This window comes from Amphiprion ocellaris, chromosome 23 (genome assembly GCF_022539595.1).
Source record: "Amphiprion ocellaris isolate individual 3 ecotype Okinawa chromosome 23, ASM2253959v1, whole genome shotgun sequence".
Lineage (NCBI taxonomy): Eukaryota > Metazoa > Chordata > Actinopteri > Pomacentridae > Amphiprion > Amphiprion ocellaris.
Genome location: NC_072788.1, coordinates 14,562,857 through 14,580,071, shown reverse-complemented (window position 1 = coordinate 14,580,071; position 17,215 = coordinate 14,562,857). Strand labels below are relative to the sequence as shown.

Below are 17,215 nucleotides of genomic sequence, written 5' to 3'. Positions count from 1 at the left end.
GGTTCTTTAACGTTTAGATAAAAGCCCAAACAGTCATGAACGATGTGATATGTGACTTGTTTCCATCCAGGACTTCGGTCTGGATGTGGAGACCTTCCAGCAGATGGTGGGAGATTGTCCTTCTGACTTCCTGGAACTGGCCATCGCTTGCTGTAATGTAAGAAACCTGACACACACACACACACACACACACACACACACACACACACACACACACACACACACACACACACACACACCGTCTGATTTAGATGTTTTTTTTTTCTTCCTCTCTCTGATCCATTGTTGCTGATTCAATCATAAAAAAATCTGAGGAAATTTTTCAGTTGTGCAGTTTCTGGGCATTTTTCGCTGCAGTATAAACTCCTGCAGCTCTTTGAAAATAACACGATTAGAATTAGAGAGAACTCAGTAATGTCTATTCTATAATGTGGCTCAAAGATAATGCATTAAAATAATAAAATATAAAAAAGGAAATTTCTTCTATAATTTATTTTACAAAAACATTGAAAAAACTTGAGGTCAACATGTAAAACATTTTTCCAAGAGCCTCAGATGTTAGCAACACTGGGGGAAAGGTGACTGCATGCTATAGATACTTTATTTCTTACATTTTGAATTAGTTTCCACACTATCTGCTCTGTAAACGCAGCCTGCAGTTCTACCACACGGTAGGAATGTCTGATAATATCGACCCACTGATATTATCGGCTCGATATCGGCATAGAAATGTAATATCGGTCAATATCGTTATAGTTTTTTTTGCCTATCGTGAAAACGGATTAAATGCCTGGATTTTGCCAGCATTTTCCAGCACGCAAACGATCACATCATCAAACTGCGTCATAAAGCGTGTAAACAAGAAGTGTGGCTGCAGAACAAGCTTGCTGTGCCTGACTAACAATATGTCTGTGGTTTGGAATTATTTCCAAGCTCACATGTATCGGTTGATATCAGAAAATGAGAGTTGGACAACATCGGCATATCGGTTTTTGGCAAAAAATCCAATATTGGACATCCCTACCAAAAAAGTCATTGAGTTTTTATCATGTGGGTGCTGTTTGCAGCTGAGTCACTAATGGCTTCATCGTTGCACCAAAGAGTGCAGAATTTTTTTTTGTATTTTTTTACAAAATCTGGTCACACCAAACATATCAGTTTTGATGTAGTATCAGAATTGTAATGTTAGATTTGCTTAAGTTAACGTGTCGCTTATGGAGAGCTCAATGATTGTTGGAAAGTAGAACATCTGAAGCATGTTTCTGTTTTTACAGTTCGTAGTTTTAAAAACAAATTGTCAATTTGGTCTCTTCTTTTTTAAGATAACATGTCCTTTAAACCTGTCTAGTTTTAATGTAAGTTCAAGTGTAAGCAGCGGAAAGTTAATTGCATGGAGGAGGACGATTAAATACAGTTTTCACTGTCTCCTTTTATGCAGGGAGTTAAATGTAACAGATGAGTAAATCGCTGGCATTCTGACAACTTTCCATAATGTTTTTTAGGTGTGTTGTTGATGATTGATGTAACCTTTAAAAGATGTATCCGTCTTAAACCAGTCACTCACATAGGTGTGCAGTTTTTCAAGTCTGTCTTAAAACAATATTCAAGTCAAAACAGGTTTTGCATTTCTCTCATTTTTCCTCCTGTTCGTACACGATTCACTCCTGACGTGCTTCTAATGGTAGAGATCGTCCTTGTTCTATAAAAATGTATTCCTGAAGCTAAAATTAGTCTTCGGCAGGCTGAGTTTATCAAAGTAGGTAGATTTCTTACAGCCGGTTTAATATATAATTCACTCTTTGTTCTCCTGAAGTGTTTCTACAGTGAGTTTCTGTGGAGGAATAACAGCATAAAGCTGTTTTTTGTTGTTACTAAAAAACCTTTCATTTGTGTAACTCAGATTGTTGAAACCTCATTCGTTCTGTCTGAACTTTTAATTTTTGCACACAAGTACTGTTCAAATATACAGGATCATGTGTCTAAACTGCTAGTGTGAATAAGTAGAATGAGAATAATAGAATGAATACAGAGATGTTGCCTCAGACCAGATACCAAAGATTCCTGCATCATTGGACATTTGATCCTTTCATGTTTTAACAGAGCAGTTCTTGACTGTTTCTATAACTTTTGTATAAATGCCAAAAAAAGAAGAAAAAAACCACTAGGAAAGCTCCTGATAGCTCTTTAGTTTCTGTATGTGGAGCACTGCACTCGTCTTATCCTTTTTAATAATAGATCAGTTTTTTCCAGTGACTGTCTCCTCTTTTCTGATTTGCTTTTGTTCCCTGTGTTTTAATCTCCCTTGTCTGTTTCTCTTTGCTGCCAGATGAATGCAAAGCTCCGTCCATCTTTCTCCCAAATCGTAGCAGAGCTGGAGAGGAAACAAGCTGAGAGGAAACAGAAGGATGAACCAACATTTAAAGGTGGAACATTTCACAGGCACCACATGAGATGAGACCGATATAAGCTTCTGTAAATGAACTCATTCTTCTTTCATTTTTCTTTAAAGCTGTTTCTCCAGCTATCGGGCCCCTGCGAAGGCGATCCTTCTGCCTCTTGACAGATCCTCGCCTCTCCCGCAGCAAATCTGACATGCTCCATCCTCCAGACTCTTCACCTTCTGTTACCTTGGCACCGCCTGCTCGGGTCAACCCCTTCTCCCAGAGGGAGGACCTCAAAGGGGGAAAAATAAAGCTGTTTGACACTCCAAGCAAGTCGGTCATCTCCCTGACCTTCACGCTGCCTCCTCCGCCAGACTGCGATGACGCCTCGGCATCCGATGCTGATGCCGCCGACGTGCCCAGGAGACACCGGCGCTGCCACTCGCTGCCCTGCACGCCTCCTCCACACCTCACAACAGCACCCAACACTGTCCTCACCGAGGAGGACTCACAGTCTGAGGTGGACACCGTACACAACGACATGAACGGAGCGAGTGAGGAGGCGAGTCTTCTGGGGGAGAAGGAGGCTCAGCAGGGAGAGGATTCAGGTCTTCCTCCGTCTCTGGAGCCGCTGTTGCTGGACCAAGAGAAGGAGCAGGAGGAGGAGCCTATGGACTGTACCAGCTCCCCCGATACACAAGACAGCATGTCCTCACCTTCTAAACTCTCCCCTCCTCCCTCTCACTCCTCCACTCCCCTCCAACCCTCCAACCCTGCCCCTTCTAACGGCTGGGGTTCAGCCATTTCTAACGGGCCTCCCTGCCTGCCGCCCCTCTCCAATTTGGACAACAATAATGTGGTGGTGAGTCGTCCCCTGGGCTGGAGTGCTGCCACCAGCGCTCCCACCACGACCAACAACAACGGCTACCACTCCACCCCCAGCGACCCCGCCGGCTCCTCCCCGTTCGGCTCCGGCAGCGGACACTCTCTGGACCAGGAGGAGGTGATCTCCTGCCCCGGCTGCTGCCTGGCTGGCTTTCGCTTCCCCTCTATGTGTCTGAGAGCTCCACCGCGCAGAAACCCCTACAAGAACTTGAACGGGGACCACGCAGCCTCCCACGGGCTGCTCTGTTCGGGAACCAAGGGCCTGCCGCCCTCACCCACCCCCACGACCACCACCACCAGCCTGGAGCCGGGACTTGCGTTGCCAGGAGCTCAGACATAAACCCCAACGGCTCCTGAACACCAAAAACACGCAGAGCAGACGTGGTCCTGGTCGTCTTCCCTGGAAATGATGCGGGTCCTCTTAAGATTTGCACAGATTTTAACGCAGCAATACCCTCTGATTTTCCAGACACATGTTTTTTGGTGCACAGGAGGCTCTGAGTGTTGGTTTACTAAAATACTTTGACTTTCTCCATGAGGGCTGTGGGACTAGAACTGTGCTGGTGAATTGACTCGTGTCGCCCTCTGCTGGACTGAGGGCGTCACTGTGCCTGTATAGATCCGACTGATGATCGGCAGCGTCCAGAACTGATCAGCATGTAAACACTCCAGTTTGAGGCCCGGTCGGTTAGGTCCTGTATATTTGCGGTTGTAAAGATTCTTATGACTGATGATGATGATGCTGAAATGAGGAATGTTAAGCTTAGTATTAAAACTGTTGCAATGATTTTTTGATGTTTGGTGCTGAATGAACAGGCAGTTTTGCTTTAATGTCTTTAATTATCGAGAGGTGTATGGTGCACTGCTGAGGTGTGTGTGTTTAATGTGTGAGTGTGTGAGAGGCTGAGTGTGTGTGTGTGTGTGTGTGTGTCAGAGAGAGTGTGCTGTACACTGTTCTTAAGACTATTTCTGTTGCTGTATGATCTCTGTTGACCTTCTGGTTGCCTGGTTAAGCACTTCAACTGTATTACTGTTAATAAGGAAACTGTTTATCATTATATTTGGGAATGAATGGTCAAAGACCTGCTTAAGAGATGTACAGATTCTTATTATTTAAAGAGGCATTGAATAAAAAGATAGAATGAACCGATGTTCTTCTCATATGCATTTACTTCTTTTTAGCCACGTCTGCTGGTTGAAGGAGAAGGATTCGCTTTTTCCCCTCATCTCTACTCACATTTTCTTGTCCTATTTTCTACCCTATGAGCCCTCTTGTATGTATTTTTGTCCTTTTTTCACAAAAGACCAAAAAGTCGAAGTCACTTTTTATTTCTTCATATCTTCTTAAATCAGATTTCCCAATACAGAAAAAGAGTTTCATGAAACAAGGAGCAGCAAAACCTCAGTTTTAATATATATACGGTAAACAACAGACGTGAATATACTGCTGTGCAATATTACTTTGATGTCAACAACAAATTTATCTTTGTCTATCTAACTAAAGAAAGTGCTCCCAGTGTTTGTTTTTTGTGTTCTTTAGGAAAGTTTATTTTTGAAAGTTTTGTGCCAAGGAGCTAGCAGTGTTTCTCATCTATAGAGGCTCATGTTATGCACATGTCTGAACTGTCACAGAAACCTTTTGATTGACTAACTGATGCACTTTCCCGTTTGCTTTTCAGAGCTAATTTGTGGAAGTAGTGCTCCGTCTGTGGCGTCATTTGAACCGAATAGCTGCAACGGCTCCGACTAGAGATACTGTGGCTTGTTTTTCATTTCCTCTGGTAATTCTTTTTCATGTGGATCGATGATACAAATATGCAGATAGACACAGCTCATAGGTGCTAATCTGACAAAGTTCTGATGTTCACAGCTCATTTTATAACCATGTTTATGTATTTGGGCTTATTGGAAGTCTCAGGTGTTTCAGTGATCAGCTTTTCTAAGTTGACCCAGCAATTGGAGCCTGTTTTTCAATATAGTCTTGATAAAAATTTTGATACTCTATTTTACATCATTTGGCTCTGAAGTGATATTGCACAGGTATACTGTGTTTTTTTCTTTCTAGTCACAGCACCTTTATCTTGTGTTTCTAGCCGTCTCAGTCCCTAAATTTTGTTCTTGCCCTCTTTAAATGGATTAAAGCCTTTCCTCTCTCTGACAAAATCACCACCCTTCAATTAAATCCTTCTCTGTCCACCACTGTTCCCTCTAAGCTGCGCGCGTGCGCAATTGCGCACTGCTGACACGGTCTCTACGCACAGAAAATCTGCGCTGCGCACAAAAAAAAAATCCAACCTAAATTGTAAATAAAATAAACACGTAACAGTTCATTCTGTTCTGTTTTTCAATGTGAGTCAGTGAGTGACCGGTGACTGGCTGCTGCAGCCAATGATGCGATTCACATACGTCTTTACCATAGACTGTATATAATGGTATTTACGCAGCTAATCAATGTCAGGTGTCCTTATGTGCAGCCATCGTTGTTGTCATAGATATGAATGAGTAGATAGGACACGCCCCTTTGAGCTGCGTGCTACAGCGAGGCTAAGCTAGTGGGGGCAAAGTTTCAGTACATTCCGTTGATGTAGACGGCGTGAAAACGGAAACAAGAAGTATGCCGGCTCACTGTGCTGCATACAATTACACACTACGTCGTACGATTGAGACAAGGAAACTTGGAATGACTTTTCATAGGTAAGAATAGTTTTTGGCTCTTTTTTCATTATGAAATCTTGTTGAGAGCTTCCAGTCTATGAGAGCTAACTAGTTAGCCACTAGCAAAACGCTAAGGCGAGCTAGCAGCTTGACAACCAAATACCAGACAATTAATAGTAGCTGTAGTATAGTTGTACAAGCAGTAGTAGTAATACTAAAAGTACAAGCAGCAGTAGTAGTATAAACAGCTGTTAGAGTCGTAGAAGTTGTATCAGTATTTGTAATAGTATTACAAGTTGTAGTAGCAGTGCCAGTATCAGCAGCAGTAGTGTCCTACCACTACTACTAGTAGTAGTCACATTGCTATTACTACCACCAATACTACCAATAGTAGTTATAAAGCCTAACTCATGTATATCCAGATTACCATCTATGTTCTTCCTCCAAACCCATTTTATGATTGGGATTACAGGCAGTTCTTTAGGACTGCTCTCAAATAATTGAAATGTTACTAAACAAGGTTACACTTATTAAATTAAATAGCTCTGGTCTCCAGTATATTGGCAAATTCGGTTCTTTGTACTTAATTTATTAGCATGATTTCTTTTTAATATGTTGTGTACAGACTTAATTACTTCTCTGTCTACTTTTCTTACTCCATGTAGGTTTCCCAGAGACTATGGGTTGAGGAGGAATTGGAAGTTTGTCGGCTTAGACCTGGTGTCATTCCATCAGTGTTAAACTTCCCGGCTCATCTTGGAAGAGTACGTGCCAGAAAGACCACGACCAAGCAGCCTTGAGATCTTAGGCAGCGTCTCCCTGAGGTGGGTGTCGACGGTGTTCACAGTCAGGTCTGTGGTAATCCCGTCAAAAAAAAATCTAGATTATAAATCAACATGTAACCAAAGCACTCTGTGTATAACGCCATAGTATAGGATGTAGTTCAGAAAACGTTAAAGTATAGTATGCTTTACTCAAGAATAACATAGTATGGCCTGTAGTTCATAGTACAGCATGTTGGCAAGAAAAAAAAACAAAACATAGATTATGATGTGGTTCAAAAAGCGCAAAATGATAGGATGTTGCCTAAAATTGTCATGTATGATATGTGGTTCAAAAAATGTCATAGTGCAGTATATTGTCAAAATAGTATGTAATTCAAGAAAACATCAGAGTATAATATGTCATCTAAAAAATGCCATAGAATAATAATTTCATTGCACAGGTAAAAGTATAGTAACTTTTAAAACTGTTTGAATTCTTATATTTTGCTAAAAAAAAACAAAACTAAAACAAAAAAAAGTCACAGTAATATGTCAATTATAAAAGCCTGTAGTATAGCGTGTCGTCCAACAAACATCATAGTATAGCATGTCGCTCTAAAAACGTCACAGTATAGCCTTTAGTCCACAGCTGTCAGTAGGTGAGGAGCAACACAAAAACAGTCCAAACGCTGGTTTCCAGAGGGTTAGATGAGAATTTATTTGAAAGAGTAAGTTTACAACAACACAACATGTGAGGGGGTTAAAAACAAATGGGTGTTAGTAAAATAAAAATAAATCAACAGAACTAAAAGTGAACTTCATGTTGACACTGATGGGCATTCCAACCAGGAACAAAATCTCTTCCTGTTCATCTCTTAAAACCCAAAACACACCGCAGTAGCACCCTAAACTAAAACTACCAATGGGTTTCCTGTTTTCCTTTGTGAACAATTCAGAGGTCCCTCTCTATCTCCCCACACATCCACCAACCACTGGAACACATCTCCAAAGTTCTGCCGGGCCAGCTCAGCTTCCCCTCAGAAGAAGTGCCGCCACCTGCCAGATGAAGGAGCCTTTTGAGAGGCAGCTGACATCGTGATTGGATTGTACTTTGGTCTGTTCCAATCCAGCTTCAGCTCCAGAGACGGCAGGCGGGACGAGTCAACGGAGGCCGGGTGGACGAAGACATGCAGCTGAGTACAATCCAGAAAACAACAGAGGAGGAGTGCAGCGGCCCAGAGCCAGAACAACCAGAGTAGCATCGTATGTCTCTTAGAAAACATCATAGTATAGCCTTTGGTATGAAAAAACGCCATCATATACATCGTATATTGTACAAATAACAAGTCAAAGCAAAGAGACATACATTGTAGAATTGTAGTAATTGTGGGCTGACTGATTTACTGATTATCAATATTTAATTTTTTACTGATTTACGGTAATAAATACATTTAAAAATGGCCCTACTTTGGCTCTGAACCTTTATCTACCTGTGGTCACTCTGTCTTCTGGAGTGATTTGATTGGTTATACGTCACGAATAAAACTCCTTTAACTTAACATCTGTAAACAAAACAAAAACGTAACAACAAAGTTTTCTGTTAGAGTTTGTGTTCTTGTAAGTTTAACTCCAAGATTTTAAATACTTTCATTGACTGCAAATGAATATCTCCTCCAAATGTCTCACTAATAATCATTATCAGCCTTAAAAACCCACAAAACACCCCTCTATACTCGACCACACTTAGTACAGTCTGGTTCCCCCTTCTATAAATCTGCTTGGAATCTTCCACTTCCTGTTTGTCAATATGGCCTTCTTCCTGGACAGGTTTTGTTGGAGCTCATGCAACAAACATTTTGGGTAACTGCACTTTAATATGGATGGATGACACTGAATTAGAGTCTGTTTTATTGAGACTGAGTTAAGATATGTAGCTCTGTCATTAAATAGTAAATTATTTCTCAGAATTCACAGAGAAAAGTCTGAAATGTTTGCTAGGTTAGCATCCCACATGTTCTTTGGCTCAGCTAAAGCTAACTCTCTCCAACTTCTGGATCTCTTGAGTTGCTTGTTGTTAAAATATCTTGCTAGAGGTGCTGAAGCTCAGAAAGTCTGAGATGTTTGTTCAAAATAAGCTCATTCTCAAGTCTTATCTGAACTGTCCTCTTTTGTTTGAACTTTCCCTAAACTTAGGAGTTAATGACAGAGCAGCACATCCAGACTCAGTCTCATTTATGTAGAGATTAAACTTCAGTGTCATTCATTGATGTTAAAGTGCAGTTTTTCAAATGTTTGTTGCACATGCTCCCGACCAAACCAGTCCAGGTGGAAGACGATGTGAAGAGAAAGCTGCAGAGGATGAATATCACACATTTACGTTGGAAATTAATGTCCTTTAATTAGACATTGTCATGCAAAAGTTGGATTTCCCTTTAATGATGTTCAAATCTTTGAGTACTTTGCTGATGTTTGTTTCTAAATGTTTTTTGACACTCGGCCCCAAAGATTAAAACCTTCTACGCCTCACAAGCTGCAACAATTCACACATTATCAACTATCTTTCTGACTAAACTAAGATAAAATGTGAAAAACTGCCTGATTCCTGCATCATGAATGTAAATCTTTTTGGTTTTTATGACAGTAAACTGAATATATTTGGGTTTGACATTTTATAACCAAAACAAGAAATGAATTACTGGAGAAAACAATCAACAGATTAATGGTCAAAGAAAATGTGTTTTCCAACATGTATGGCTGAATTACTCCAACATTACAAGATACATACAATTTTAATTCAATTTTATTTATATAACACCAATTACAGGTCAAATTGTCTCAAGATGCTTTATTTTTATACTTTTTTGTCATATTTAAAATATGACAAAGTAAGAAATTTAAACCTCTTGACTAATCCAATTTATTATTTAGTTTTTAAGAGACTAATTGACAATTCAAACTTTCTCCACTAAAACTAATAAACATGAGGTCAAATAGAAGGAACAGTTTTAAATACTGCAGTCCCACGACGACAAGAATAAAGTTTGTCAACAAAAACTAAATCTGCTGGTGGATTCCATTAAAGTCCTAATAAAGGATAATAAAGTGTGATACTAAAGGTTTGTGGTGCTAAAAATGTCAAAGTAAAGATATCAAGTTGAACATCTGGATGGAGGTTGATAAAAGTTGACCTTCTTTCATTTCTCTGGAGCGACTCCATGGATTTTATGGATGGTGGTTAAAGACCTGCTCTTCTAGTCGTCTTCCTTCTAGTCGCTGTAAAAAGTCAGTCCATCCTGGCCGACTTCAACACCTCTTCATGAAAGCTTGTTCTGCCTCCGACCTCGTGGAAACTCCAGAAACTGGGGAAAACCTGTCGAGACTCGAAGAACTCGTGGAGACTCGAAGAACTCGTCGGGCGGGGGAAGGTGTGGTGGGCGGTGGAGGGAGGTGGGGGAGTAGAGGGGGGAGGCCGCCACCCACCTCCCCGCCTACTCTCCGCCCTGACTCCACCCAGACTCCGCCTTGGCTCTGCCCATGTGGTCACTTGGAAACTACGATGACAAAGGGAGGACGAAATTATGTTATTTTATCTGATCTGTAGCTCAGTGAGTTAAGGATTTGCCTATGGAGCTGCAGGTCGCTGGTTCAAGACCAGACACTTCTTAAATTTTCTCAAAATCCTGACAAAGACGAACAAAGAAAAGGCCGGTGGCGGGTCTTGAACCTGCGACCTTCCAGTTGGTAGTCCTCTTCTTATCCTCCTGAGCTACTCGCTCAGATACTAATTCTTCGTTTTTTTGCGCATTTATCATCTATTTTTTGTCGTTTCCGACTTTTTTTTTAACTCGAGTCTCGACTCGACCGTTTTTCTCAGGAGGTTGGACTTTCGCCTTTGTGCTGGAGGGTGGAACCCTCAGTTCCAGGACTTTCCAAAGCCTCCACACCTCCCGAGTCCTCAGGACCTGAGCTTTCACACAGTCTGAGGGCTGAAATTTTCTAAGTCCCACAGTAGTTCTCTGTTAGTTTGAACCTTCAGACAGTCCAAGGACTGAAATCTTCTCAGTTCCTGAGTAGTTCTCTGTTAGTTTGAACCTTCAGACAGTCCAAGGACTGAAATCTTCTCAGTTCCTGAGTAGTTCTCTGTTAGTTTGATCCTTTCCACAGTCTGAGGACTGAAATCTTAAAAGTTTCTCAGTACTTCTCTGTTAGTTTGAACTTTATGGTTAACAGAAGCCTTAAAACTTGTGACCATGAATCTTGATTTCACATTTAGACCATCCATCTGAGTTCTTCTCAGACCTTCACCTGTGGGTTTTTTAGAAATCCTCAACAAACTTTGATTCTCTTCACTGAACAGTAAAGTTTGTGGAGATCAGAAGGTAACATTAGTTTGATAAATGCCTTCAACCTCTAGTAGACTTTATCTGGAAAGCAGTTTTCTGAAATGAGTTCTTAGTAAATCTGTCCACAATCAAACCAAGAACATAGAAAGAGGAAATGTTTGAAGAAACAACTTGATGTTTTCATTTCAGACTAGAAAACACTTTAAGGCCTTTCTCTGTTTTTGCTCTTTTTGATCATTTTATTGTCTCTTCTGTTTAATTTGATCTTCTAAAGTCTAACTGGTGTTTTTTCAAATGTTTTGTATTTAGTTTGATTCTTCTTAAACGTTTAGTTTTGCTCTTTTCTCACCTTTTATTCTAATTCAATATTTTGTCTGTTTAATATAGTTAAACAAATACAATTAAATTATATTAAACAGACAAAATATTGAATTAGATAATTCAACAAGATACAATACATGTAAGTATGAAATTAAACAAAATTTTTAAAATACAAATATCAAAAATTACAGACAAAATATTTTCCACAATTAAACATTTAAAAAATACAATTAAACAAGAAGAATATTAAACATTTTTTTAAAAAATGCAAAACATTTAATTAGATTATTAAATCTTTAAAAAGACAGAACATTTAATAAAAAAATTAAATGTTTAATTAGAAAACTACATCTTAAATTTCTTCAATCTTTTTAATAATAAAACTTTTTAAAAGTTTTATTGTATTAATTTTTTTCCCTTGCATTTAATTGCTTTTTGTTATGTAGTTTATTTCTTTAATCTTCTTTTTCTGTCAAGATTTTAACCCCAACCTTAAAAATGAAATAAACCCTTAAATCATAATGAAAATACTTCTGTTGTCACAATCATGAGTTAGTCAGTTATTCAGTTTATCAATTCAACTTTATTTGTTTAGCACCTTTTACACAGATTACAAAACTAAACAAGCAAAGAGAAAAAACTATGATTAAAACTATGATTAAAACTCAAAAACATTTTTTTAAAAAAAGATTTAACATGGTAATAAAATATGTTGTGTCCAGGGGATGGAGGGAGTTTATTGGGCTCACATGGGAAATCATTTAAAATATAAACTTGATATTCAGTCTAAGGAAACTGCAGAGTGACAGAAGAACCAACAATATCTCCTGTTTTCTCCTTTAATGAGTCGACTCTTCTTGTGCTTTCAGACCAAAGAACTACAGACTCTTCACAACCTGCTCAAACTCTTGGTACAGGACCTCACCACACGGGTCAAGAAGGTTTCCGTCTCATTTCTACTCTGAAGCTCACCTTCTCCTGCTCAAACTGCTGACAAATGTTTCTGCTGCTCTAAAGTCTGGTCTCCAGAACTTCCTAAAGACTCTCAAAGTCTCTTCTGCTGCAGGTTGCTTTGTAGAACTGTTCCAGAAAACCTCACTAAACCACATGGAGGAGCCTCAAGATAGTCGTCCAAATGAAACCATACAAAAACCAAACTAGCACAACCCAAACACTAAAGTCTCCTGCAGCCTACCAGAGAACCTCTGAGAACAGAGAATCAGGACAGGAACTCTTACCTTCTGGACAACCAACGTTGGTTCTCAAACAAGAATACAGAATGTGTCTGACCAAAAACCTCTGAAGACTCACTACAGCCAAGATAAAGACACAACTCAGCTGCACCAAATCCACTAATCACTGCACACATTAGGACCATGTGCTAACTGTGGCTAAAGAACCTCATTTACCAAGACAACTATCCAGTACAAAGCCCTAAAACACACCAAGAAACACATTAAAGACGATTTTACTGCTGGAAGCTGCAAGCCAACACCTAAAGAACAAACTGAAGCAATGGAGCCAAACCCAGTTCAGTGGTGAAGACAAGCAGAGGAAATGTTTGTCTGCAGCTAAATAAAGCAGGAAGACACTGAGCTGCTCAGGTGTTCCTGATAACACCAAGCTGCTCAGGTGTTCCTGATAACACCAAGCAGCCACCTGGACAGCCAATAGGAACACAGCCACCTGGACGGCCAATAGGAACACAGCTTCCTGGAAGTCCAGAGGGCTGGGTTAGTGAAGGAAATTTAATTTAAAGTTGAAGCAGAAAGTTAACAAAGAAAGTTGAAAACCACCTTCTGATACCTGAAATCTCTGAGTTTTCACACAAAGAACACCTGAACATGTCAAACTGGTTCCATAGTAGAACCGTCATTGTAAAAACGTCATAGTATGGTGTGTTGCTCAAAAAACATTAGGACCCGGCTGTCAGGGGACAAACATGTAAGAAACATGAGAACAGAGAGAACCCAACCAGTAGGTCACAGTTTATCATCCCCCAGTCATCTCCTGAAGTCCATATGGTGAGAGACATCAGTATCTGGTTGTTCATTTACCAGAGGATGCTTATAATCATGCTGATGTGGTCTGTCCTCTACAGTATTTTAGTGACTCAATAAATGCCTAAGTTGTTTTTTTAAATGCTTTTTAGTTTTTATTAAACATTTAATAGCCTATATGTAATCAATAAATGGCCTTTGTCTATCTTAAGAAAAACTCACTCAGAACTCTGATATGTTAACAGTACTAAATAAATCAATAAATACATGCATACACACAAAAATAAGTTAATACATTAACTGTGTTAAGATTTAGATTTTAAAAAAAAGTTGTTTATGTTTTTGCAGAATCCAGTATTGCTCACTGGTTGGTCATTACATTTTGTTAGTTTGATTTCACTGTTTAAAATGATGCCACCTCTTTTCAGACAGAACCTGTGATAATAAAACAATACAAAATTTTTAGTTCCGTGTTAATAAAGCACTTAAAGCTTTAAGTATGGCTAAATGCTTTTTTCAAAATTAAATATATCACTCCTTAGGTGGTAGTGGCCCCAAGTTCAGTAAAGTTGGAAAGATATTCACAGATTCGGGCTTCCAGCATCAATAACTCGTTAGATATAGGTTGTCAAAACATAAACGGTGCCTCTTTCCCATTGTTGCAAGGCAGACAATGTGCTACAAGCCCAGTTTTATCAAAAGTAGCTGTCTTTCAAGCTACAGGAATAACATTGATGTCTATGGAGTGAACAGGGTCTGTCTGCAATTTGCAAAACCACTGCAACAGTAAAGAGAGACAAATATTCAATAACTTCACTCTTATACATTGTAGTGTCACTAAAATCACTGCAGCCTTCAACTGGCTCCTGTTGACAAAGTGTTTTAACAGAAATGTAAATGCTGTAATTTGATTCTTTTAATGAACCATGTAACTTGAATGGATGTGATGCTGGTGTGACCACAGTGCACACGTCTGATGTTGCTCACAGTGGTCCAAGGGACGCTCAGGGAGTTTGTGTGTTTGCTCAGACTCAGGAAAAATTAGAGGGAACATTGCTCTCCACCCTCCTGCTGCCTCCAGTCTCTCTTCCTTCCCCGCTGCTTAATCCGTCTCCTTCTCAGAGGCTCTTCCAAGGTACGTTCCTCTTGTCATTAAAGGAAGTCTCCTCCAGTCCTCTGCATGCCTTGTAAGCCCATCATAGTGTTGCTTCTCGATCCACAGGTCACCAGGTTGCCATGGGGACATCAGGCGTAACCCCGGTGACGGCGCCAGTGGGGTTTTGTGTGATCGTTGCCCTGCTCATCACAAGTAAGTACTGAAGTTGTTATCGCTGGTAAAGATCAGTTTAAGTGTATTCAACCAGAGAGCATTTTTTTCCTGTGTTGTTTTTCTGCTAGATTATACAAAAAAAGAGAAAAAATACAAACAATCCATTAAATGTTGGTGCAGATCTTGTTGACGTCGCTGTAGCCATTTACATGACGCACCAGGCTCTCTCCTCCCCTGCGTGCGCCCGTTGCTTAGAAGTGTTAACAAAGTTGTGACAATTGGACTTAACGGGTCAATAAGCATCTGTGTGACCATGCTATTTTGGTGTACGGGTTTCGTGCAACCTTCGCAGGGTCGACTGGGTTAGTCTGTTACACTGCAGTGGAATCACTGGACTTAGGTTGCCTCCTGCAGTGGGATTGTCCCCATGCCAGTCCTAATACCACCTACACCGTGCAGACAAAGACTCAGGGGTAAGTCTTACTGTCTGAGATAGTCCTGCATTGTCACATGCTTTGCTTTTTGCTCCCACTACTCCAATAAAAGCTGCTGCAGACACAAGATACTTTACCCACAAAGTCTCATTTTTGTATTTACCATTTAACTGCAACCTCTTTGTTCCTTTAGTTTGATGGGGGGTTTTTTTTGCCTCAAAACCTTTTATAGTTACTATTTATGCTGCTGTTCATATTTATCTTAATTTTAGTATTTCTCTTTATAGGATCAATACTGTTTAACTGTATTACATTGTTATACTAAGCATTATATAAAGCCATAGTGGATTTGTGCAGTTTTAGATCAGCAAAATAGGCATATTTTATATAGAAATGTTAATAATGGTACAAACGAAGAAATGTTTATTTAGTTTTCCTCACTGATAAAAATGGGATGTACAAAAATTGAACCGCATTAGTTTTAGCAAGGTGTCTCTACTAAACTACACCTAAAGAACTGACGAGACAGATTTTGTCTCCTTTTTCGTTTTTAATATTAGGAAATAATGCTCAAACTCTACAATGTCTCTGTTTGCCGATCTGATTCCGGCCTTTATATTTCTGTTCTGCTCTTCTGTTTAGGATCACTGTTGTTTAAGGGTTAAAACTGTAATGCAGCGTTTAATCTGTAGGGCAAGTGAATAAAAATGTGTCCTGATGCTAGCCAAAGTTATAGCAATTTCCTGGCAAAGTCAAATTTAACACAAATTTCCCTTTTTTTGGTCTCTATACATAGCTCCATGTGCTGCTAATATATTTCTTCTGAATCTTATAAGGGACTTAAAATCAATCTAATTACAACAAAGCATTCCAGATTAAGGCAGACAAAATACCATCTGTCTACACAACCAAAATCTCTGCATTTAGGGGAAGAAAAGGGTGAACTCTGCAATTTTGCTTGGAAACAAAGGACGACAATTTTAGTTTAATCCCAGCCATGTTAAGTAATAAATCTGTTTTATTTTAGTATAGAATAAAATGAACCATAATTAGAACTATAATGTTGAATATAAACACTATGAATGGCAACATGAAGCTGCACAGATACAGGATTTCTGTCCAAAAAATTAAATATTATATGTAAGCTTGAGCAGAAGAACAGTAATGGAATCTTTAGAAGAAATACATCTGTTTGTTTTCACCCCCTTTTATTGCTTTTCCACTTTGAATCACAGTCAGTTTAATTTTGTTGTTTTGACAAGAATTTACAAAAACAACACTCTAATGTCAAGTTGAAAACAGACTTCGACCATCATTAAAAATAAAAAAAATGATTGCAGGAGTATTTACTCCCAGTCAAAGATGAATCAGTGCTTCTGGCTACAACCACACCATGAAGACTAAATAACAGTTAAAACAAGAAAAGCACTCAGAGAGCAGTACTCCGCCAAGGCTGCTCAGTCGTAACATTTCCAATGGATAAGTCCTGATAAGTCCACAGCGGTGGATTTGTAGTAGGATTACAATCATGTGATCGTCAGTGAGGTCGTGTTCACTTGTTGTCATAGTTACAGTGACGCTATCTCACAATGATACAGAAATCTTTAACAAATCTGTGGATCCAGACTATAAACCGCATCACTGCCAAAATGTAATCAGGTGGTCTTTGTATCATTTCTGACCTTGCCTGAAAATTTCATCCAAAGTCGTTAATTTCTTTTTGATTAATGTTGCTAACAGACAAACAGACAGACTAATGTACACCATTCACCGCATAACTAATCTGTGAAAAGGTTATTGAAATTTGCAAGCCACTGAACATCTCTGAGTGTAGTCAGATCCATCATTAAGAAATGGAAAGTATATAGTATATTCAAACTAAGAGACTAGTGAGCGAGGCCACCAAGACACCTATGAGTCCTCTGATAGAGTAACAAGCTTCAGATGGGAGAAACTTCACACAGAAACTGTTGCCTGTTCATCACCAGTCAAAGCTTTATGTGAGAGTAGAAAAGAAAGAAAAGCTCATAATAAATCTCACTAAGAGTTTGCCAGAACGCACGGCAACTGGAAGAAGGTTCTCTGGCTTGATGAGACCAAAATTGACATTACAGAAGTCATTACAAACACCCCATCCCCACCGTGAAGCATGGTGGTGGCAG

At 39.5% G+C, this 17,215-nt stretch overlaps 2 protein-coding genes across 4 annotated transcripts in view; both read left to right on the top strand.

The window, feature by feature from the left end:
- tesk1b (testis associated actin remodelling kinase 1b) overlaps nt 1-4,416 on the top strand; it is a 48,341-nt gene extending 43,925 nt beyond the window's left edge. For both annotated transcript variants that reach the window (XM_035947449.2, XM_023268643.3), the window contains 3 exons: nt 71-157; nt 2,327-2,423; nt 2,510-4,416. In XM_035947449.2, the coding sequence (XP_035803342.1) occupies nt 71-157; nt 2,327-2,423; nt 2,510-3,606 (1,281 nt within the window). In that variant the 3' untranslated portion in view covers nt 3,607-4,416. The remainder of the gene's footprint in view (nt 1-70; nt 158-2,326; nt 2,424-2,509) is intronic.
- Nucleotides 4,417-5,804: 1,388 nt separating this feature from the next.
- The window catches only part of si:dkeyp-75h12.7 (uncharacterized), an 18,385-nt gene continuing 6,974 nt past the window's right edge, over nt 5,805-17,215 (top strand). Inside the window, exons 1-6 of one of the 2 annotated variants that reach the window (XM_055007609.1) lie at nt 5,805-5,960; nt 6,587-6,745; nt 7,644-7,984; nt 12,219-14,484; nt 14,572-14,658; nt 14,972-15,092. In XM_055007609.1, coding sequence (XP_054863584.1) covers nt 14,586-14,658; nt 14,972-15,092 — 194 coding nt within the window. In that variant the 5' untranslated portion in view covers nt 5,805-5,960; nt 6,587-6,745; nt 7,644-7,984; nt 12,219-14,484; nt 14,572-14,585. Of the gene's footprint in view, nt 5,961-6,586; nt 6,746-7,643; nt 7,985-11,723; nt 14,485-14,571; nt 14,659-14,971; nt 15,093-17,215 lie in introns of those variants that run through there. The other variant, XM_035947440.2, reaches the window with a different exon arrangement.